Below are 25211 nucleotides of genomic sequence, written 5' to 3'. Positions count from 1 at the left end.
GGTATTTTATTCTTTTTGTTGTAATGGTAAATGGGAGTGTTTCCTTGATTTCTCTTTCAGATTTTTCATCATTAGTGTATAGGAATGCAAGAGATTTCTATGCATTAATTTTGTATCCTGCTACTTTACCAAATTCATTGATTAGCTCTAGTAGTTTTCTGGTGGCATCGTTAGTATTCTCTATGTATAGTATCATGTCATGGGTAAACAGTGACAGTTTTACTTCTTCTTTTCCAATTTGGATTCCTTTTATTTCATTTTCTTCTCTTACTGCCATAGCTAGGACTTCCAAAACTATGTTGAATAATAGTGGCGAGAGTGGACATCCTTGTCTTGTTCCTGATCTTAGAGGAAATGCTTTTCAGTTTTTCATCATTGAGAATGATGTTTGCTGTGGGTTTGATGTATATGGTCTTTATTATGTTGAGGTAGGTTTCCTCTAGGCCCACTTTCTGGAGAGTTTTTATCATAAATGGGTGTTGAATTTTGTTGAAAGCTTTTTCTGCATCTATTGAGATGATCATATGGTTTTTCTTCTTCAATTTGTTAATATGGTGTATCACATTGATTGATTTGTGTATATTGAAGAATCCTTGCATCCCTTGGATAAATCCCACTTGATCATGATGTATGGTCCTTTTAATGTGTTGTTGGATTTGTTTGCTAGTATTTTGTTGAGAATTTTTGCATCTATATTCATCAGTGATATTAGTCTGTAATTTTTTTTTCTGTAGTATCTTTGTCTGGTTTTGGTATCAGGGTGTGGTGGCCCCATAGGATGAATTTGGGAGTCTTCCTTCTTCTGCAATTTTTTGGAAGAGTTTGAGAAGGATGGGTGTGTGCTCTTCTCTAAATGTTTGGTAGAATTCACCTGTGGAGCCATCTGGTCCTGGACTTTTGTTTGTTGGAAGATTTTAATCACAGTTTCAATTTCATTACTTGTGATTGGTCTGCTTATATTTTCTATTACTTCCTGGTTCAGTCTTGGAAGGTTATACCTTTCTAAGAATTTGGCCATTTCTTCCAGGTTGTCCATTTTATTAGCATAGAGTTGCTTGTTGTAGTCTCTTAGGATGCTTTGTATTTGTGCAATGTCTGTTGTAACTTCTCCTTTATCATTTCTAATGTTATTGATTTGAGTCCTCTCCCTCTTTTTCTTGATGAGTCTGGCTAATGGTTTATCAATTTTGTTTATCTTCTCAAAGAACCAGCTTTTAGTTTTATTGATCTTTGCTATTGTTTTCTTTGTTTCTATTTCATTTATTTCTGCTCTGCTCTTTATGAATTCTTTCCTTCTGCTAACTTTGGGTTTTGTTTGTTCTTCTTTCTTTAGTTCCTTTATGTGTAAGGTTAGATTGTTTATTTGAGATTTTTCTTGTTTCTTGAGTTAGGCTTCTATTGCTGTAGACATCCCTCTTAGAACTGCTTTTGCTGCATCCCATAGGTTTTGGATCATCGTGTTTTCATTGTCATTTGTCTCTAGGTATTTTTTGATTTCCACTTTGATTCAGTGATCTCCCGGTTATTTAGTAACGTATTGTTTAGCCTCCGTGTGTTTGTGTTTTTTACGTATTTTTCCCTGTAATTGATTTCTAATCTCATAGCGTTGTGGTCAGAAAAGATGCTTGATATGATTTCAATTTTCTTAAATTTACTGATGCTTGATTTGTGACCCAAGATGTGATCTATCCTGGAGAATGTTCCATGCGTACTTGAGAAGAAAGTGTCATCTGCTGTTTTTGGATGGAATGTCCTATAAATATCAAGTAAATCTGTGTGGTCTGTCATGTCACTTAAAGCTTGTGTTTCCTTATTAAATTTCTGTTTGGATAATGTCCATTGGTGTAAGTGAGGTGTTAAAGTCCCCCACTATTATTGTGTTACTGTTGATTTCCTCTTTTTTAGCTGTTAGCATTTGCATTGTGTATTGAGGTGCTCCTGTGTTGGGTGCATATATATTTATAATTGTTTTATCTTCTTCCTGGATTGATCCCTTAATCATTATGTAGTGTCCTTCCTTGTCTCTTGTACCATTCTTTATTTTAAAGTTTATTTTATCTGATATGAGTATAGCTACTCCAGCTTTCATTTGGTTTCCATTTGCATGGAAAATCTTTTTCCATCCCCTCACTTTCAAGCTGTATGTGTCCCTAGGTCTGAAGTGGGTCTCTTGTAGATAGCATATATATGGGTCTTGTTTTTGTATCCATTCAGCGAGCCTGTGTCTTTTGGTTGGAGCATCTAATCCATTCATATTTAAGGTAATTATCAATATGTATTTTCCTATTACCATTTTCTTAATTGTTTTGGGTTTGTTTTTGTAGGTCCTTTTCTTCTGTTGTGTTTCCCACTTAGAGAAGTTCCTTCAGCATTTTTTGTAGAGCTGGTTTGGTGGTGCTGAATTCTCTTTGTTTTTGCTTGTCTGTAAAGCTTTTGATTTCTCCAAATCTGAATGAGATCCCTGCCGGGTAGAGTAATCTTGGTTGTAGGTTCTTCTCTTTCATCACTTTAAATATGTCATGCCACTCCCTTCTGGCTTGTAGAGTTTCTGCTGAGAAATCTGCTGTTAACCTTATGGGAGTTCCCTTGTATGTTATTTGTCCTTTTTCCCTTGCTGCTTTCAGTAATTTTTATTTGTCTTTAATTTTTGCCAATTTGATTACTATGTGTCTCAGCGTGTTTCTCCTTGGGTTTATCCTGTTTGGGACTTTCTGCACTTCCTGTACTTTGGTGGCTATTTCTTTTCCCATGTCAGGGAAGTTTTCAACTATAATCTCTTCACATATTTTCTCGGGTCCTTTCTCTCTCTCTTCTCCTTCTGGGACACCTGTAATGCGAATGTTGTTGTGTTTAATGTTGTCCCAGAGGTCTCTTAGACTGTCTTCATTTCTTTTCATTCTTTTTTCTTTTTTCTGTTCCACAGCAGTGAATTCCACCATTCTGTCTTCCATGTCACTTATCCATTCTTCTGCCTCAGTTATTCTGCTAGTGATTCCTTCTAGTGTTTTTTTCATTGCAGTTATTGTATTGTTCATCTCTGTTTGTTTGTTCTTTAATTCTTCTAGGTTTTTGTTAAACATTTCTTGCACCTTCTCGATCTTTGCTTCCATTCTTTTTCCGAGGTCCTGGGTCATCTTCACTATCATTTTTCTGAATTATTTTTCTGGAAGGTTGCCTATCTCCACTTCGTTTAGTTGTTTTTCTGGGGTTTTATCTTTTTCCTTCATCTGGTGCATAGCCCTCTGCCTTTTCATCTTGTCTATCTTTCTGTGAATGTGGTTTTTGGTCCACAGGCTTCAGGATTGTAATTCTTCTTGCTTCTGCTGTCTGCCCTCTGGTGGATGAGAGTGTCTGAGAGGCTTGTGCAAGTTTCCTGATGGGAGGGACTGGTGGTGGGTAGAGCTGGCTGTTGCTCTGGTGGGCAGAGGTCAGTAAAACTTTAATCCACTTGTCTGCTGTTGGGTGGGGCTGGGTTCCCTCCCTGTTGGCTGTTTGGCCTGAGAGGACCCAACACTGGAGCCTACCCAGGCTCTTTGGTGGGGCTAATGGTGGACTCTGGGAGGGCTCACGCCAATAAGTACTTCCCAGAACTTCTGCTGCCAGTGTCTTTGTCCTCTCAGTGAGACACAGCCACCCCCTGCCTCTGCAGAAGACCCTCCAACACTAGCAGATAGGTCTGGTTCAGTCTCCTATGGGGTCACTGCTCCTTCCTCTGGGTCCCGATGCACACACTACTTTGTGTGTGCCTTCCAAGAATGGAGTCTCTGTTTCCCCCAGTCCTGTCAAAGTCCTGCAATCAAATCCTGCTAGCCTTCAAATTCTGATTCTCTAGGAATTCCTCCTCCCTTTGCCGGACCCCCAGGTTGGGAAGCCTTATGTGGGACTCAGAACCTTCACTCCAGTAGGTGGACTTCTGTGATATAAGTGTTCTCCAGTTTGTGAGTCACCCACCCAGCAGTTATGGGATTTGATTTTATTGTGATTGCGCCCCTCTACCATCTCACTGTGGCTTCTCCTTTGTCTTTGGATGTGGGGTATCCTTTATGGTGAGTTCCAGTGTCTTCCTGTCGATGATTGTTCAGCAGTTAGTCGTGATTCTGGTGGTCTCTCAAGAAGGAGTGAGAACACATCCTTCTCCTCCGCCATCTTGAACCTGGTCTTCAAAGTATTTCTTTTTCATAAGAAAAACTTGTGTTGTCTTATTTTTCATTTTTGTTTAATTTGCTCTCCTGAGATCTACATTGACTGTGCTCTCTTGGCTATATTATCCATTGACTCTGCTTTACTAATTTTTAGAGGACATGGATATCAGTAGTTCTTTTCTCTACCCTCTCATTAAGTTCTAATACTGAACCCCTCTGTTGACTGTTTCTGGAGACACTGAATGCTCTTGTTGAGCAGCTTTCTTTTTCTTTGCAGCAGTGCTGACCATGTAAAACTCCTGTACATTAGATTTGGCCATTTAGCAGTGTAGTATTTGATATTAGGGTAGGGTATGGATGACCTTGGACCAGACATGTCTGTAACCAGTAGTCTGAATCTAATTACTTCAGCTAGTGTTCTTGTGAACTTCAACTGTCTCACTTACTAGATTTCCTGCTATTACTATTTCTTGAGATATCTTTTTCTCTGATGTCAGGAATAACTCTACCTTTCCCAGGTACTTGGAAATTAGTAATGAATAGTATGTTAGACCAAGCGTGAGGTGACTGATTCTTAATACCATTTGTCATTGTAGGAAAATTGCTGAATTTCTGATTTTAGTATGTCCTATTTGCAAAATGATAGTGGTAATATTCTAGATATTTAACCTCCACCAACCCACATGCTAGTTTCTATGGGGATAAAGAGATAAATAAAACATGAATCTTGCCCTTGTGTACAAAGATTACAAGCTCTAAGGTCAGGTAGGCCTGGATCTGTACCCTGGCTTCCCCACTTACTAGATGAGTGAACTTTAACAAGTTCTGTGATTGAAAGTGATTTGGAAGAAGCACTGTGATGGAAAGAGATTCTTTACCTGCTAAATCAGAGATTCTATATCTTTGTTTCTGTCTCTGCACTATTCATGTACATGGAATACTTCCATCATCCATCCATCTATTCAGTCATCCATGAACAGTTGTTATCTGCGTGCCAGGCACTGGAGATACAGCACAGAACAAGACAATCATGGTCTTTGTTCTTGTGGAGCTTAGAGTCTACTGGGGGACATTAAGGAACAAATAAATTAGTAAGATAATTACACATTGAGATCTGTTCAGTATGCAGATCTGGCTTTGTCCCTCCCTATGTAAAAAGTTTCAGTGACTTTATATCACTTCAGAATGAAGTCTGAGACCCTTTTACATGACACATGAGACTCTGGGGTCTGACCTTTGCCTGCCTCTCTCAGCTCATCTCTTCTCTCTCTGCTTCCATTTTATTGTCAGTAACACTGAACTGCTTGTGGTTCCCTCCCTGTACTTCTCTTACTTGCCTCTGTACCCCTGCAGATGCTGCCCTTCTGCTGAAATGTTCTTCTTATTTGCTTGTTTTAACTGGTTTTAACTGCTTCAAAAGCAGCTAATATATCACTTCCTCCAAAGAGCATTCCCTGATACTCTGCCCCTCCCCCCCAAGCTTTCACCTCTTAGAACAGTGCTTGGCACATGGTTGTTATGCCACACACTATGTCAAACAAATAAGCTACCAATGTGTTAGCAGTCCAATGTCTTATTAGACTTAACAAAAATCTAGGGCAGTGTCAGTGGAGATGGAGAAAAGGGGCTAGTTTTGAGTAGCAGATTAGATGTGGGAAGAGAGATTTTGAGCTAGGGAAACTCTATAACTGCTGGTCATGCCATTAACTGAGACTGGGATTCCAAGTGGGGGAACATGTGAGGAGCCATGATTTAACTGTCTATTACCTATCCAGAAAAAATAGGTAATAGACAGTTAAAAATATGGATACAGAGCTTGGGATTGATTACAACAGAGAACCATAGGTTTGGAATTATAATCATGTTTGAGACTATTGGAGTAGATTTTTACCCAAGAAAAATGAGTAATAGGCATTTTGGAATGGTTTCATCGAAGAGGTGGCATTTGAACTAAAGTGTTTGAGAAAGTATGGAAGGGCATAGTGAGTAGGGGGAATTATCTTGTTTCCTTCAATTACTGGGAATCTTCTAATTTCCTTAATTAATATATTTTCCTTTTCATGATTTCATATGTGATTTATGTATTCCTTATCATAAAAACAGTTGGGATATTAATTCTGAAGATTATAGAGAATGGATACCTGTTTTAATGTTATTTTTATCTTCTGGGCCAAATTCCAGATAAAGAGTTTTCATCTTGCTGATTGTTTTCTTCCTTATCATCATTTTGCTCTTTATGTCCTCATGTCATTGAACCAAGAACTGAATAACCGTTGTGATTTGTTGATTTAGAAAGCTCAGCTCTAGAAATGTTCTGTCTGGCTTCAGTGATTCTTATGATCAGCTTGGTCATTGTGTCCGTGTAACTGGAAATTCCTATCATGTTCCTCCTCAATTTACTATTTATGAGGCTCAGCAAGGCCCTCAACTAAATCCAGAATGTTGTTAATCTTTAATGGCTTCCTCAGGTTCATGTGGGAGGGGTGGACAAGGGGGTATTTTAATGTCTCTGGCAGCACTGTTTCATTTTGTTGTTTTTCATTACTTGAATGTCATAATTTTTATATTAATCTTTGTAATACAAAGTCTAAGTCTAGGTACCAAATTAATATTCCTTTACTCATTGTTCTCCCAATTAGGCCTAATATATGACAGTAAGTAAGTATCTGAGCGGAAAACAAATCTTATCACTTACTTAAATGTATTTTGGTTTGAACAGCTTTGCTCAGGCCTAGAGCCTTAGTACTTTAGCGTGAGACTGTCAGGTAAGTTGTATTATCATCTACCAGACTGACTAGGCATATGTGACCATCACCTCAATTTCTGCAGAAATCAATATTTTTTTCTGTAGCAATAGCTCTTGACTTTTCTCCACCTAGCACAGCGTAAAGATACAACAGTACTGTGGCACACTACATGGTGAGTCTTCCTTGGGATTTGGGAGCTTATCAGAATCTCCAGGGGTACTTATAATTTGAAAAAGTCCCCCAGGTGTGATTCTGATTTACTTCCTTCTCCTCCTTCTACTCTAAGAATCACTGTTTCATCCAGAAGCTTCAGCATAAAGAGGCACATTTATTGGCATATTGTGCTTGCATAGTTGAGCTCCCCAATCTCCATGCACCCATCCTTCCCTCTTGAGTGGTCCTCAGTAGTTCTAATACCGTAATTTCTGAAACCAATGTCTGCCTGTCACCAAAGGTGTAGCTACCACCAAAGCAGCCCCATTAGTGTTTGGAAGCCTACAAGCAAGGAGCTCTCCACAAGCTTGAGGGCAAGGTTTAGTTGTGTGGTTTATTTAAATGGGAGCCCTTTGCAAAGACTTAGACTGGAGTCCAAGATTTGTACTAATATCGCTCCCTCTCTCAATTTGATTCCAACATTTTATGGTGAAAATTTTCAACTCTGCGCCAATGTTGAAAGAATTTCAAGATGATCACCTATATATCCACCACCTAGATTCTGCAGTTAACATTTTAATATGCTTGCTTAATCATATGTCTACACAAATATTCATCCCTCTGTTCATCTATTCACCGTTTTTAAGCATTTCACAGTAAATTCCGGGTATCAGTACAATTCACCCTAAACACTTCAGTACACATATCATTAACTAGAGTTTAATATTTGTTTACAGCTTTTTCTTCTGATATAATATTTACATATGATAAAGTGCAAAAATCTTTTTTTTTAAATATTTATTTAGGCTGTGCTGGGTCTTGGTTGTGGCACGCAGGATCTTCACTGCTGCATGTGGGCTCTTTAGTTGTGGCATGCAGGTAGCGTCTAGTTCTCTGACCAGAGATTGAACCCGGGCCCCCTGCATTGGGAGTGTCTTAGCCACTGGATCACCAAGAAAGTCCCTAAAGTGCCGAAATCTTAAGTGTTCATTACCTGAGTGCTGACAGATGATAAATCTGTATAACCCAAATCCCTATCAAGATATAGAAGATTTTTACACTCTCTTTTTTCTGCCCAGATTATTCCCTCTTGACTTTGTATAGTCTCTGAGTTAAAGGTAAGAAAAAGGCTTGTCAGTGTTTCCAGGACAAATAAGGATCAATGCTTCATGATGGATCAGCAGATTTCTCTTTTCCCTCGCCAAAGTACCTTGTGTTTTAAATTATATATGAATGTCTTAAACAAGAGAATGAGAGAATTCCCTGGTGGTCCAGTGGTTAGGGCTCGGTACTTTCACTGCCAGGGCCCAGGTTCGATCCCTGGTCAGGAAACTAAGATCCCACAAGCCTCGCGGCACAGCCCCCCAATTTTTTTTTTAATTAAAAAAATAAGTAAATAAATAAAACAGGAGACTGAATGAGTAACTTGCCTTTCAGTTTTTAAATACTTATTTTGGAAAATAGGTATAAATACTTTATGTAGTTAAGTATTATAAAACGAGAGCTCTAGTTTAATGAAATGTGAAGAGATATGCATAGAAACATAAGTGGGGAAGAGAAAGGAAGTGGGATGAAGGTGAGATGGGGAAAAAATCACCTAAATATTAATGTAATATAACATGCATTAATATGTAGTTAATTGATTTAAAATATGTATATCTAACATCACGAGATATCATAGTCTATCCTGATGACAGTGGCATGCCATTTATTCAAGAATATCAGCATATCATAATCTGCCTTTAGGAAATACACATTAAATTCCTCTCACAATTGGCCTTGGGTATTTGTCATTTTACTGTTAATGCCTTTATGCCTGGTAAATAGCTCTTACTTGGCTTATTTTTAGAGTGATGTAACATATTTTAATTTATACCAGTATATTTAAAATATGACATAAGTTTGAAATTATTTGCTTGCGTTTTATGAGGAGCAACACATAAGTGTATTTCTAATAAAATAATTCTAGTCCCGAAAGGAAAGCTGTGACAAAAGTAAATTGTGCTATTTCCATAATAAAAAGATATAGAAAACATGCAGGCATTTGCATATAGTTCCTGAAATATTGCATACTGGCTTGGTCAGTGCTGGTAAGTCCATTTCAAGGATGTTTCCCTTAGTCCATTAGTTTGGATAATGAGCCCTATAAAGTACATTTATAACTTGTGGCACTGTAAGGAGATGGATTCTAATTTTCATCCTTTTATCTAGACACACTGAAAGAAGGTCAGTGGAGGGTTCTATATGATTCATTTTCCCAACACACATCAGATGACAGAGACCTGATAATGTCCATGCATAAGTGTTTTCCTTATTTGGAAACAGCACTTGAAAGAAATCTTTATATGATCATCCTTTGGAGTAAAGTGGAAACAGATATTAAAAGAAGCTCCATCCCATTTTTTTGGTTTAAAACATTATCACACGTGGGACAAGATAGCTATTCTTGAACAAAAGAGAAAGTGACACTTAACAAAAATAAAAAGCCTTTAGTGACTTTTATAGGCTGTGAATGATATAACAAGATATTTAATCAACTTTTCCTCCCCCTCTTCTTAGATCTGTTAAGGAAAAAAAAAAGCCTGTTTCCTAAACAAAGAAAAAGCTTCTATGTTCCTAAACATTAGAAAAGCTTATAGAATAATACTTGTCCTAGCTTTATTCTTATTATTAAGCATTCAAAATAAATAAGTTCTAGTCTATACTTATCTTATAGTTTAAAAGACTTCAAAATAGCAATAAGAATGTATATTCTGCAGTTTAGTGAAGTTTTGTGCCAAAAATGTGAAATTGTAGGCAATTTAAAAATCTTGTCTTTTAAGACATTAGTTTTAGATTCAAGATTGGTAGCTGATTATGTTCATTTTCTCAATTATGTAATCATTAATGAGAACTATTTCTCTGTGCTTATCTTCTTCATAGATGTAAAGCAATCATAGATCAGTTTGGTCAGAGAATAATCTCTAAGCATTTCCTTGTGGAAGACAGTTACTTTTCTGAGAACACATGCTCGCATGTGCAATACAGGTAAGGCACCCCTCCAGCCACTCTGCAAGGGAAGGTGAAACGGGGAAATTCATCTGTGTGATTACACTGACACTTCTGAATGACTCTGTTCTTCAAGTAAGATGCAAATGTATACCAAACCAAAGATATATTCAGTGTGTTACCACTGTTCTCTTATAAGGTCTGGTTTTGTGGAGGAGCCTAGCCTAATGTTGACTCCTTTGCATCAGCTGGGGTCTGTCTCCAGGTCACACATCCTCCTTTCATGAGCCAAGAAAAGATTAAAGCAGAACTTGACTTGGTTTGGAGAGGTGACACTTTTATCATAACAGTTCTTTGAAACATGCCTTCTGGTGGTTGTATAGCTATATAAATGAAATTTATCCATGGAATCTGAGTCACTTATTAACTGTTTTCTGCATTATAGGCAGATCTCCAGGGCAGTCTTGATTACGGATAGGTCTGTACTAAAAACAGATTCGGATCAACAGGTAATTCCAGTTCTGTACTTTTTAATAGCATGTTACTAACGTAATCTACATGGTAATATGTGTAAATTAACATCGGTGAAATAAAATATATTAACCAATATGTACTAATACATTTAATGCATTTTAAAAACACATAATGGCAATTATGTAATAATCTTGGTTTCTTAAAGATTTCCTTTCAGTGGAACAAATAATTGCATCTTATGTAACAGATTTATTCTAGGAATATTGAAATCACCGTAGTTTTTTTTACAGCTATTTCTATGAAATTGAAAGTATATTACTATGAGAAGAAAAGCATTTAGAAGCATTTAAAAATCTTGGAGGAAAAGGCTTTATGGTAACCAGTCCTACAGCAGTGGTGGTAAGCTCACCATTAGGGGCCCAGTGTGAATGAATATCAGCACACGTTTTCAGTTCTGACATTTCCTCATCACCATGGTTCATTTCGGTACCCCCTTCCTCCTCATAACTCCTGATTCGTTAGAAGTGTCTTTATACCTGTGGTTTTTCCTCAGTTTGAACACTTAAATTCCAGAAGTATGCCCCCTTCTCCTTCTGACCATAATTTACAGGACTGATAAAATCAGCTTACTTAGTAAGTGTGACTGTCAGACCTATCCTATATGCTACTGCTAAAAATAGTTTCCGAAATTTCCTTAAGTTGGAAGCTTTGTATTATATAAAGCAAATATGTTAATTTTACGAGTGAGCGCAAATACTTTCATTTAATCATTCAGCAGACAATGAGTGCCTTCGACATGCCAGCCAGTGTGCTGGATTCTGAGGAGATAGTGCTGACCATGATAGCATCTGTGCCCTCATAGCTTGCAGTCCAGAGGATACAGATACAGACAGATAAATAGCAACAACAGTACAGTGTGACAGGTGTGAGCGAGAAGTGGTAAAATCATAGCACTCATCACACTGTCCTGTAGTTGCTAGTTTACTTGTCTGTAGCTCCCAGTAAACCATAAGCTTTGTGAATGGGTCGAAGAATGACAAAGGCAGAAAAGTGAAGAGAGCAAACAGATGCTTCTGAAGAAGCTAAGCTGGGAAGAGTAAGAGGGAAGAAGTGATTCCTGCAGCGGGATGTGGAAGCGAAGAGGGCATTTCTTTAAAGTATTAGAGCAGCGGTCCCCAACACTTTTGGCACCAGGGACCAGTTTCGTGGAAGAGTTTTTCCATGGACCAGGGTGGGGGGGATGGTTTTGGGATGATTCAATCGCATTACATTTATTGTGCGCTTTATTTCTATTATTATTACATTGTAATATATAATGAAATAATTATACAACTCACCATATGGCAGAATCAGTGGGGGCCCTGAACTTGTTTTCACTTGCGACTCACTGATAGGGTTTTGATATGAGTTTGCAAGCAATTGATTTATTATGGTCTCTGTGCAGTCAAACCTCTCTGCTAATGATAATCTGTATTTGCAGCCGCTCACCAGTGCTAGCATCACCGCTTCAGCTCTACCTCAGATCATCAGGCATTAGATTCTCATAAGGAGTGTGCAACCTAGATCCCTCGCATGCGCAGTTCACAATAGGGTTCGCGCTCCTATGAGAATCTATTGCCACCACTGATTTGATAGGAGGCGGAGCTCAGGCGGTAACGCGAGCAATGGGGAACGGCTGTAAATACAGATGAAGCTTCACTCGCTTGCCTGCCGCTCACCTCCAGCTGTGCGGCCCAGTTCCTAACAGGCCACAGACACCGGTACCCATCCGTGGCCCGGGGGTTGGGGCCCCCTGTATTAGAGTATATTTCAACTGATGGGGATGGGGCCAGTAGAGAGGGAGAGGTTGAAGATTCCCAGGAGAAAAGGAGGATAATTGATGCAGCAAGGTCCAGATAAAGGCTGGGGAGGATGGGATTCAGAGAACAGGTAAAAAACATTGCCCTTAGATGGGATGTGAGACACTTTGAAATAAGAGGGTGAATGCAGGAGAATCTGTAGGTTTGGGAGTTCCCATCTGATGGGTTCTATTTACTTTTTAAATTACAAGGTGAGGTTATCTCCTGAGAATGGAGGTATGAGTGTGGGGATGGGTCAAAGCTCATGGAAGGGTGTAAAATAATCACCGTGGAGAGTGACCTGTCTCGTGGTCAGATGGCTGGGCAGTGTTGAGGGGTCCAATTAAATCTGGAGGTCATGGGTTTACAGTGGCATTAATCTGCTCTGATCCTTCCAGCTTTTTCATTCTCTTACCCCCACCCAGCCTACTCATTGACCTATTAAAAGAGACCTCCAATTCCTTGTTCCCTCTGTTTCCTCCGGGATTACTAGCTCCCTTCTGCCCTCTTCGTTTTCCGTGTCCTAGACCACACGGTGGATCTTCTGAACTGCTCTTTCTCCAACACCTTCAATTCCTGTGTAGCCATGTTCTTCCTCTGCACCCACAGAGGAAAGTCCCATACCTGGATGAAGCTGGGATCTACACCTGGATCACTAAGGCTGATTGGGAAAACAGTACAGCCAGACAGACTGGCGCCACCACAGTGTTGGGGGCACCAACCTCATCCAGCAGGACCCTCAGTACCCACCACCAGTTAGCTCCTCACTGGCTCAGACAGTGCCCTCTCCCCTCAGAGCCTAGTCCAACTTTTCACTATTTTACCCACCTTTAGCCCTCTCACTCTCCCCCATCACTTTGCTGAGAAAAGTAAGGACACCTACTAAGCACAGTGCCCTTTGACCTCCTGCCCGACCACCCACAACTTATGTACACCAGCACAGAGACTAATGAGGGGTCTCCCGTCCTTGTCCAAGGCCAAGCCCTTTCACCAGCACGCTTGACACACACATGCACCCACACCATCCTGTATGCCTGCTCTCTCTCCTACATTTTTAGCCTCTCCCCACTATTGGCACCTTCCCCTCAACCTATACACATGTATTAGCATTTTCTGTTCCAAAAATTAAAATAATAAGGCAAACAGAAAAATGCTCCCTTGAGTCTGCCCCCATCTGTAGCTAGTATCCAATCTCTCCCCTGCTCCTGTCAATATTTTTGAGATGGTATCTCTACTTGCTGCCTCCAGCTCCTTACGTCTCATTCATTTCTAGACCAACCTGGCTTCTACCCTCACATTCCTACCATAGTTTCTCTTGGTAAGTTTATTAATAACTTTGTACTAGTCAAGACCACAGGGCGTTTTTGGGGTTTTGTTTACTAGGTCTTTTCTGGTATATTTGACAGTGTTGATTATTCCCTTTCTCTTGAAACTCTCTACTCCTTTGGCTTCCATGACACTGTGTTCTCCTGGTTTTCCTCATAACTCTCTGGCTATTCCCTCTCTGCCTCCTCTGTGGGCTCTATCCTCCTCTTAAATATTGGGCTTCCTCGGGGTTCTCAGCTCAGCCCACCATATCTGTTACTCTTTGCACACTTGCTGTTTGACTCCATGTACTCTCATGGTTCCAACTCTGCATAAAAGTTGGTGACAGCTTTCCACTTGTATATCTCCCAGGACTTTTGGCCCACAGGCCAAATTTCCTACTGGACATCTGTCCCAAGGACTCCTCAAACTGAACATACTCAGAGCTGAACTCACCGTCTTCCCTCTCCAAACTACTCATCCATCGCTTCCTACTTCCATGAAAGCACTTACATCCTTCCAACAACGATTTCTTCCTCCTATCTCTGAAATCTCATGAGCCTCCAGGTCCTTGTCACTGTACATCCTAGAAGTTGCTCCAGTCTGCTTTTCCTCTTGATCCTTATTCTCACTGCTCCAGTTTTGGAACTCATCACCTCTTCCTTCTAACTGGTCACCCTGCTTCTCATCTTGTCTCCTATAAATCTATCCTCCATATAGCCATCAGAGAGATCAATCTAAAATGTACACCTGGCCTGCCTTTTTTTGTTTCCTATATGAGTTTTTTTCCCCCTTTTTAAATTTTTGAAGCACAAATAAAATGATGAGACTTAGAGGAAAGAGTAGGTGTCAGTCTAGGTAAATTTTATGGAAGTGGTATTAAAGTGTTGAAGGAATTATCTTTTGGTGGCTGTTATAATCTCTCTGAGATTTAAGACAGTTACATTCTCAGGGTTCAGACAGAAGGCACTGTGGTAGGGGGTCACTGATTATATCTCAGTTTTTTAAAAAAAATATAGATGATAGTTGTAGGAAACAAAAGAAGTACTTACGTGTTGATACAGTCCTTAAGATACCTTTCCAGTTATACACATGTTTTTAGTCATAGTCATTTGATAATTATATGACATTAAATCCATGTTTTAGTGGTTCCTCTCTCTTTAATGCTAAAGTACAACACTTTTTATCATAGACAGCAGCAAAAGGAGTTAAGAGGAATATGGAGAACACAATTTTTGAGACATTGTAAAACCCAAAATGTATATACAGGTAATGACAGTAAGATAGTCATGACTATCAAAATAATTTCTATTTTCAGAACTTGTAGGCATTTCCTCAGTAGGCTATCAATGTGACATTGCCAGTCAAAAATCTAAGCATAATGCTCACAGGTAAAAGTACAAATGGGGCTTTACTTTTTGGCAGTGTTTCCTATATAAAATGATATAGTTTCCTCAGATTGAAGATTAAATTGAGAATTAATATTGAAGCTTTTGGTTCTGTAGAGAAACACTGACCTGATGGTTATTTAAAGTCTTTTAAATATAAAGCCATATAGCATATGAGTGCTGCCTAGGGCAGCATACTACATATTAATGGAGTCCTTAAATTACTTGGAAGCCATTCATTTTGAAACATTTTGGTATATGTTTAGCTGTACTTTGGTACATTTTGACATATACTTTGCTTATTTCAATTTCTTTGCAATTTGTAACATTTTAAATTTTTAGTGCTCTATAACTGCTATTTTTAGCCAATATGAATAATCAAAATTAATTTAATGTGCTCTGATTTCAAACAGTGAAGTACATACAACTCAGAGGTAATTAATCATATCCTTTGAAAATATGTAGTAAGTGAAGGATTTAATAAATATTAAAGATATTTGAAATATTTATTGTCTACAAATTAAAGGACTGCAATATATATATCATATGTAAATATATCAATAATGCAGAAACTGGACATTAGGACACATGTGCATGCTTTATGTTTCAAACTGTGTTCTAAAATTCAATCCTTCCAGATCAATGTTTTTCAAACATCAATGAGAGTTTGAAAAAAGACACTCAGTTTGGAAGTTAATTACACTCTAATGATAGAAAAATGAAAATGAGATCTAACAGCTATGTCTGATATTTTGTTTCTGCTTTTTAGATTTCCATTTTGACAGTGCCAGCAGAAGAACCAGGAGCTTTTGCTGTTCGGGCCATTGAGTTATGTTCCTCAACAATGACATGTATGAAAGGCACATGTAAGCACAACAGAGTCTGGTATTTTCTTTTGTGTTTGTTTAGGAAGTAAATGGGGACAGCTGTTGTTACCGTTCTCAGGGTTGTGTTAGTAGAGTTTTGCTGTATATATATATATATATATATATATATATATATATATATATATATATTTTTTTTTTTTTTTTAATCTACAGTATTTGTTCAAACAGTGTATGTTCATACAGTAAGTCATTTCATACCTTCCCCTTGCCTCTAAACATTTCTATGGCTAAATCTTCACAGGCACCATTGTTAATCTCTCCAGTGAAAGGATTTCTGTGACTTTCCAATTCTTTCTTTCTTTTTTTTTTTTGTAACATCTTTATTGGAATATAATTGTTTACAATGTTGTGTTCGTTTCTGCTGTATATCAGTGAATCAGCTATATGTATACATATATCCCCATATCCCCTCCCTCTTGTGTCCCCTCCCACCCTCCCTATACCACCCCTCTAGGTGGTCACAAAGCACCCAGCTGATCTCCCTGTGCTATGTGGCTGCTTCCCAGTAGCTATCTGTTTTACATTTGGTAGTGTATATATGTCAATGCTACTCTCTCACTTTGTCCCAGCTTACCCTTCCCCCTCCCTATGCCCTGAAGTCCATTCTCTGCTTCTGCATCTTTATTCCGATCCTGCCTCTAAGTTCATCAGAACCGTTTTTTTCTTTTTAGATTCCATGTATATGTGTTAGCATATGGTATTTGTTTTTCTCTTTCTGACTTCCTTCACTCTGTATGACAGACTCTAGGTCTATCCACCTCACTATAGAGGACTCAATATCATTTCTTTTTATGGCCGAGTAATATTCCATTGTATATATGTGCCACATCTTCGTTATCCATTCATCTGTCGATGGACACTTAGGTTGCTTCCATGTCCTGGCTATTGTAAATAGTGCTGCAATGAACATTGTGATACATGACTCTTTTTTTGAATTATGGTTTTTTTCAGGGTATATGCCCAGTAGTGGGATTGCTGGGTCGTATGGTAGTTCTATTTGTAGTTTTTTAAGGAACTTCCATACTCTTCTCCATAGTGGCTGTATCAATTTACATTCCCACCAACAGTGCAAGAGTGTTCCCTTTTCTCCACACCCTCTCCAGCATTTATTGTTTGTAGGTTTTTTGATGATGACCATTCTGACCAGTGTGAGGTGATACCTCACTATAGTTTTGATTTGCATTTCTCTAATGATTAGTGATGTTGAGCATCCTTTCATGTGTTTTTAGGCAATCCATGTATCTTGTCTGGAGAAATGTTTATTTAGGTCTTCTGCCCATTTTGTGATTCAGTTGTTTGTTTTTTTGATATTAAGCTACATGAGCTGCTTGTAAATTTTGGAAATTAATCCTTTGTCAGTTACTTCATTTGAAAATATTTTCTCCCATTTTGAGGGTTGTCTTTTCATCTTGTTTATGGTTTCCTTTGCTGTGGAAAAGCTTTTAAGTTTCATAGATCCCATTTGTTTATTTTTGCTTTTATTTCCATTTCTCTAGGAGGTAGGTCAAAAAGGATCTTGGTGTGATTATGTCATAGAGTGTTCTGCCTATATTTTCCTCTAAGGGTTTTATAGTGTCCATCATGTTTAATGTGTCATTTAAAGCTTGTGTTTCCTTATTTATTTTCATTTGGATGATCTGTCCATTGGTGAAAGTGGGGTGTTAAAGTCCCCTAGTAGTATTGTGTTACTTTTGATTTCCCCTTTTATGCCTGTTAGCATTTGCCTTATATATTGAGGTGCTCCTATGTTGGGTGCAGAAATATTTACAATTGTTATATCTTCTTCTTGGATTGATCCCTTGATCATTATGTAGTGTCCTCTGTGTCTTTTGTAATAGTCTTTATTTTAAAGTCTATTTTGTCTGATATTAGAATTGCTACTCCAGCTTTCTTTAAATTTCCATTTGCATGGAATATCTTTTCCCATCCCGTCACTTTCAGTCTGTATGTGTCCCTAGGTCTGAAGTGGGTGTCTTGTAGACAGCCTACATACGGGTCTTGTTTGTATCCATTCAGCTAGTCTGTGTCTTTTGGTTGGATCATTTAATCCATTTACATTTAAGGTAATTATCAATATGTATGTTCCTATTGCCATTTTCTTAATTATTTTGGGTTTGTTTTTGTAGGTCTTTTCCTTCTCTTGTGTTTCCTGCCTAGAGAAGTTCCTTTAGCATTTGTTGTAGAGCTGGTTTGGTGGTGCTGAATTCTCTTAGCTTTTGCTTGTTTGTAAAGGTTTTGATTTCTCTATTGAATCTGAATGAGATCGTTGCTGGGTAGAGTAATCTTGGTTGTAGGTTTTTCCCTTTCATCACTTTAAATATGTCCTGCCACTCCCTTCTGGCTTGCAAAGTTTCTGATGAAAGATCAGCTGTTAAGCTTATGGGGATTCCCTTGTATGTTATTTGTTGCTTTTCCCTTGCTGCTTTTAATTTTTTTTGTGTATTTAATTTTTGATATTTTGATTATAATGTGTCTTGGCATGTTTCTCCTTGGATTTATCCTGTATGGGACTCTGCAATTCCTGGACTTGATTGACTATTTCCTTTCCCATGTTAGGAAAGTTTTCAACTATAATTTCTTCCAGTATTTTCTCAGACACTTTCTTTTTCTCTTTTTCTTCTTTTGAGACCCCTATAATTTGAATGTTGGTGCGTTTAGTGTTGTCCCATAGGTCTCTGAGACTGTCCTCAATTCTTTTCATTCTTTTTTCTTTATTCTGCTCTGTGGTAATTTTTTCCACTAGTTTATCTTCCAGTTCACTTATCAGGTCTTCTGCCTCAGTTATTCTGCTATTGATTCCTTCTAGAGAATTTTTAATTTCATTTATGGTGTTGTTCATCCTTGTTTGTTTGCTCTGTAGTTCTTCTAGGTCCTTGTTAAACGTTCCTTGTATTTTCTCCATTCTTTTTCCAAGATTTTGGATCATGTTTACTAACATTACTCTGAATTCTTTTTCAGGTAGACTGTCTTTTTCCTCTTCATTTGTTTGGTCTGGTGGCTTTTTACGTTTCTCCTTCATCTGCTGTATAGTTCTCTGTCTTCTCATTTTGCTTAACTTACTGTGTTTGGGGTCTCTTTCTTGTAGTCTGCAGGTTTGTAGTTCCCATTGTTTTTGGTGTCTGCCCCCAGTGGGTAAGGTTGGTTCAGTGGGTTGTGTAGGCTTCCTGGTGGAGGGGACAGGTGTCTGTGTTCTGGTGGATGAGGCTGGATCTTGTCTTTTTGAGGGGCAGGACTGCTTCCAGTGGTGTTTTTGGGGGGTGTCTGTGAGCTTATTATGCTTTTAGGCAGCCTCTCTGTTCATGGGTGGGGGTGTGTTCCTGTCTTGCCAGTTGTTTGGCATGAGGCTTCCAGCACTGGACCTTGCTGGCCATTGGGTGGAGCTGGGTCTTAGCTTTTAGGCAGAGATCTCTGGGATAGCTCTCGCCGATTAATATTACATGGAGTTGGGAGGTCTCTGGTGGTCCAGTGCCGTAAATTCAGCTCTCCCACATCAGAGGCTCAGGCCTGACACCAGGCTGGAGCACCAAGACCCTGTCAGCCACACAGCTCAGAAGAGAAGGGAGAAAAAGAGAAAGAAAAAAAAAGTGAAAAAAAATAAAATAAAATAAAAACAAATAATTAAAGTAATAAAAATAAAAGTTTACTTAATAAAAATGAGAGAGCAACAAAACCAATAAACAAATCCACCAATGATAACAAGTGCTAAAAACTATACTAAGATAAACATAAAAATCAGAAACAAGTCAGTCGCAGGCAGCAAACCCCAAGTCTACAGTTGCTCCCAAAGTCCACCACCTCAATTTTGGGTTGATTCCTTGTCTATTCAGGTATTCCACAGATGTAGGTACCTCAAGTTGATTGTGAGGATTTAATCTGCTGCTCCTGAGGCTGCAAGGAGAAATTTCCCTTTCTCTTCTTTGTTTGCACAACTCCTGGAGTTCAGCTTTGGAGTTAGCCCCTTCTCTGCGTGTAGGTTGCCCTCAGGCTTCTGTTTCCCCCCAGACAGGACGGGGTTAAAGCATCGGCTGATTAGGGGCCTCTGGCTCACTCAGGCTGGAAGGAGGGAGGGGTACGGTAGTTATAATTGGAATGCGGGGCGAGCCTGTGGCAGCAGAGGCCAGAGTAACATTGCACCAGCCTGAGTTGTGTGTTCTCCTGGGGAAGTTGTTCCTGGATCACGGGACCCTGGCTGTGGTGGGCTGTACAGGCTCGCAGGGTGGTGCAGTGGTGTGTAGATAGTGATCTGTGCTTGCACACAGGATTCTTGGTGGCTGCAACAGCAGCGTTAGCGTTTCATGCCTGTCTCCGGTGTCTGAGCTGATAGCCGCAGCTCACGCCCATCTCTGGAGCTCGTTTAAGCCGTACTCTGCCTTCTGTGGACAGACAGGGAAGGAATCCCCTCTCCTCGCGCATCCTGAAACAATGGTCTGTTGCCTCTTAGGTCCAGAGTTTTTCCCGGACTCCCTCCCGACTAGCTGTGGCGCACTAGCCCCCTTCAGGCTGTGTTTACGCCACCAACCCCAGTCCTCTCCCTGAGCCCGAGCCTCAGCTCCCAGCCCCCGCCCGCCCCCCGGTGGGTGAGCAGACAAGCCTCTTGGGCTGGTGAGTGCTGGTCGGCACCGATCCTCTGTGCGGGAATCTCTCCGCTTTGCCCTCCGCACCCTTGTTGCTGCGCTCTCCTCCGTGGCTTCGAAGCTTCCCCCCCTCTGCCACCCACAGTCTCCGCCTGCAAAGGGGCTTCTAGTGTGTGGAAACCTTTCCTCCTTCACAGCTCCCTCCCAGGGGTGCAGGTCACATCCCTATTCTTTTGTGTCTGTTTTTTCTTTTTTCTTTTGCCTACCCAGGTACATGTGGAGTTTCTTGCCTTTGGGGAGATCTGAGGTCTTCTGCCAGCGTTCAGTAGGTGTTCTGTATGAGTTGTTCCACACGTAGATGTATTTTTGATGTATTTGTGAGGAGGAAGGTGATCTCCACATCTTACTCCTCCACCATCTTGTAGGTCCTCCTATTATTCCTTTTAAGTGGACAAACTGAAAGAGCCAGTTCACAGAGGTCTAGTTCCAAGATCCTTTGCAAGGATTCTTTCTTTAATTTTTTTAAGTTTATTGGAAACTTACTTTCACAAAATTTATTTTCTTTACTGCTAGTTTTCCTCTTTTCCTTTGAATTCTTAATCTAGTTACTGAATTTCTACCATGTATAAATCCTCAATGTATTTCTTTTTTATGAGACTAAAGTTAGGGACTAATTAATCTATCTATTCTTTTATTTGTGTGTATTAAAATTTCTGTCTCACCACTCTCATGTATCATGCCTCCTCCAACATGTTTCTTAAAGATGTTTCACTAAGTTGAAATCAACATGTATACATTAGCCATCACTATGCCTAGACCTAAACTGTACTTGTAGGGATTATAAAGGAACAGAGGCTGACATTCCTGATTTGAAGTATTCATAATCTTACTGCACATCTAATGGAACAAGACAATATTAACTGTGTGCTCTGGTAGGCATATCAGGATAGATAAAGATGAATACAACATAGGCCCTGAACTTGGGGGACTCACAATCTAGTGGGACAGATAAGACAAACACAGAAGTAGCTGTAAGAGGCAGACTATTAAAATACCACAAGAGAGGTACCAACAAACTAGACACTAGAGAGTCATAGGAGGAAAACATAACAGTATCATTAGGATGTTTTTAAATTCTATAAACTTATATTAAGTTTTACTGAAACTCTTACATGAATTATGAGAAGCAGAAGACCAATCTGGTTTGGCCTAGTCAAGGAACACTTGACTATGTTTACAAGTGTAGTGCTATTACTTAAAAAAAATGACAAAAATGTGGTCAAAGAGAAGTGAGAGCTTGATGCCAGCAGAGAGAGGGAAGAAAACTTATCCAATATTGCTGTAATCCTAAATTTCCATTTGAAAAAGTAGCTCAGAGAAGGTTTTTTTCCTTTTATAGTGATACAGGTAAATCTTTACCCTGACATCTGTCCTTATTATTTTTCCCCTATTACTTTAGCCAGTTTTTGTGTGTGTCTTTTTATCTGTGTTAGCATCTTAAGTATAAAATAAAACTGCACATTTTTAATTTTCTAAATTGCATTTATTTTATGTTTGTGAATATTTCTGTAAATTTATTTTTATTGATTATTTTTCTATGTGAAATATTTTGTATTCCCAGTCTAATAATGCATATTCACTGTTGACAATTTGGAAGATATAAAAAAAGAAAAGTAAAATTAGTATAATCTTTCTACTTAGAAATGATAAATACTTGGTTATGTTTGTCTTTTTTTGTTTGTGTATGCATGTATATTTTCATAAAAATGCAATACTAATTTATATACTGCTTTATAACCTGCTTTTTAAAAAGACTTAATAATACAACAAAAATCATTTTGCATGTCTATGATATAATTTTCAGTGATTGTGGATATGCCATTTTTATTTAATCCCATGATGTTGGATTGTTTTGAAAAATTTTACTTGATACTCCTGTAACAAGCAGCCATCTTTATAAGTAAATATTTGTGAGCATCCATTATTTTTTGTAAGATTTTTTTTAGTGGAATTATTGGGTCAAAGTGTATGGATTTTTTTAAAATTTTGGAATAATTATAGATTCATAGGAATTTGCAAAGATAGTACAGAAAGGTCCTATGTATCCTTCATCCAGTTTCTTCCAATATAGTGCAATATCAAAACCAGGAATGTGACACTGGTACAATGTGTGTATGCAGTTTTATCACATGTGTAGATTCTTATGACATTACCACAAGGATCCCTATTGTTGCCCTTTTATAGCCACAGCCAAATCCCTCCTTCCCCACACCTGTTACCTAATCCCTGGCAACCACTAATCCGTTTTCCGTCTCAATAATTTTGCCATTTTGAGAATGTCATATAAAAGGAATCATACAGTATGTAGTCTTTTGAGATTGACTTTTTTCACTCAGTGTAATTTTGTTAAGGATCACCCAACCTGTTGCATGTATCAATAGTTCATTCCTGTTTATTGCAGAGTAGTATTCCATGGTAAGGTATACTTTCTTCTGGCCTTCATGGTTTCTCATGAGAAATCTGTTGTTTTTCCCCTATAGCTAGTGTTTGTTTGTTTGTTTTTCTCTCAAGGCTGCTTTCAAGATTTTTTTCTTAGTCTTTAATTTTTAGAAGTTTGATTATGATGTGTCTTGGAATGGATTTCTTTGGATTTATTCTATCAATATTTGGAATTTGTGCACCTTCTTGAATCTGCAGGTTTATATATTTTGTCAAATTTGGGAAATTTTCATCCTTTATTTCTTTGAGTACTTTTCAGCCAACCCTCTTTCTCCTCCTTCTTCTGGGAGGAAACATGTCTATTAGATCTTTCACTATAGTTCCACATGTCTCTGAGGCTCTGTTCACTTTTTTTATTCAAAGATATTTATTACACCTATTGACAGCAGTGTACCCTGCTAGACACAGTGGATTATATGAAGGAGTATAGCCAAAGTGGTAACAATACTAAGATAGTATTGATACAGAGAGTACAAAGATAGTACAAAGAGCAAGAAGAGCCCAAACTGCATGTATTTCTGTTCATGTTCATATAGTCTGTTTTCTCTCTTTTGTTCATATTGTGTCATATTTCTACAGTTCTACTTTTAAGTTCACTGATTCTTTCGTCTGTGCATTCCATTCTGCTCTTGGACCCAACCATTATGTTTTAAAGTTTTAATTATTACATTTTGGGTTTAAAATTTTCCATTTGGTTCTTCTTTAAATCTTATACTTGTTACTTGTGGAATACATCAGGATTTTCAGAACTCTAGTGAAGAAGCAGGTATCAGGAGACGACTAACCCATGATTGATTAGAACAAGAATTCATTACTAAGATGGAATGAACTGATGAGGGATGGTTGTGACTTTTTATTTTTTAGATTACTGTTAATGTTTTAATGTTCTTTTTTTCTGGATTTAAGGAGCCCTTTTTTTTCTTAAGCTATCTATAAATTATAATGATTATGTATATTGTGCTTTGTAAACAGAAATGAACAATTTATCTTTTCTCAAAAAAAAAATCTTCTACTTGTTTGCTAAGGCTTTCTCTTTCTTTGCTGAGACAGTTTGTTTCATTTGTTTCCAGCATGTATGTTTGTAATTGGTCATTGATGCTTTTTTTTTTTTTTTTTTTTGGCTGCGTTGGGTCTTCAATGCTGCACATGGGCTTTCTCTGGTTGCGGTGAGCAGGGGTTACTCTTCGTTGTAGTGTGTGGGCTTCTCATTGCAGTGGCTTCTCTTGTTGCAGAGCACGGGCTCTAGGCACACGGGCTTCAGTAGTTGCGGTGTGTGGGCTCAGTAGTTGTAGCGCACAGGACCAGTTAGTTGTGGCTCGTGGGCTTTAGAGTGCAGACTCAGTAGTTGTGGTGCATGGACTTAGTTGCTCCGCGGCCTGTGGGATCTTCCCAGACCAGGGATCAAACCCTTGTCCCCTGCATTGGCAGGCGTATTCTTAACCACTGTGCCACCAGGGAAGTCGCTGATGCACTTTTATGATTGCTACATTAAATCTTCAGACAAGTACAGCAGCTGTGTCGTGTTGGCATCTGCTGATTGTCTTTTCTTATTCAAGTTGAGGTTTTCCTGGTTCTTGGTATAATGAGTAATTTTGGATTGATACCCAGGCATTTTTGTTATATAATGGGACTTAGATCTTATTCTTAGGCTTCCTCTGACACTGCTCTGGTGGGGAAAGGGAGTGCTCCCTTGTTACTGCCAGGTGGTAGTGGAAGTCCTGGTTCCCCACTTGGCCTCTCCTGGCACCCAGAGGTTGGAGAACTTCCCTATTACTGCTGAGTGATTGTAGTGCCGGCTCTCCACTAGGCCTCCACTCATTCCAGCCTGGCTAGGAGGAGCAGCAGTGTCTCGACACTGCTCCCCACATGGCCTCAATGACACCGTGGGGAGAGGGTGTGGCCTCATTACTCAGTCAATGGTGAGAGACTTCACTCTCCATTTGGCCTCCTATGACACCACTACAGTGGGACTGGGGAGCGGTCCTCATTACTGCTGGGTAGGGGTGAAAATCTAGGATCCCATCATGGTCTCTGCTGACATGGTAGAGGATGGGGACTGTTTCTCCATGTGGGGATGAAAGTCCTGGCTCCATACTTGGCCTTCTTTGACACCACCCTACCAGGGAGGTTGGGGCACCTCATTACAGCCTGGTGAAGAGTGGAAGTCTACACTCCCCATTCAACCTTTAATGGTGAGTGTAGAGGTGGGGCCTTGG

The 25211-nt window shown here is 39.1% G+C and overlaps 1 protein-coding gene across 1 annotated transcript in view; it reads left to right on the top strand.

Moving 5' to 3' along the window:
• The window catches only part of CHM (CHM Rab escort protein), a 198859-nt gene that overhangs the window by 131873 nt on the left and 41775 nt on the right, over positions 1-25211 (top strand). The window contains exons 10-12 of the mRNA XM_082681443.1: positions 9965-10069; positions 10476-10539; positions 15805-15901. Coding sequence (XP_082537569.1) covers positions 9965-10069; positions 10476-10539; positions 15805-15901 — 266 coding nt within the window. The remainder of the gene's footprint in view (positions 1-9964; positions 10070-10475; positions 10540-15804; positions 15902-25211) is intronic.

The sequence above is a fragment of the Grampus griseus genome (genome assembly GCF_964374135.1).
Source record: "Grampus griseus genome assembly, chromosome: X".
Taxonomy (NCBI): domain Eukaryota; kingdom Metazoa; phylum Chordata; class Mammalia; order Artiodactyla; family Delphinidae; genus Grampus; species Grampus griseus.
The sequence above is the reverse complement of the archived record's forward strand: the minus strand, read 5'-3'. Positions and strand labels throughout refer to the sequence as shown.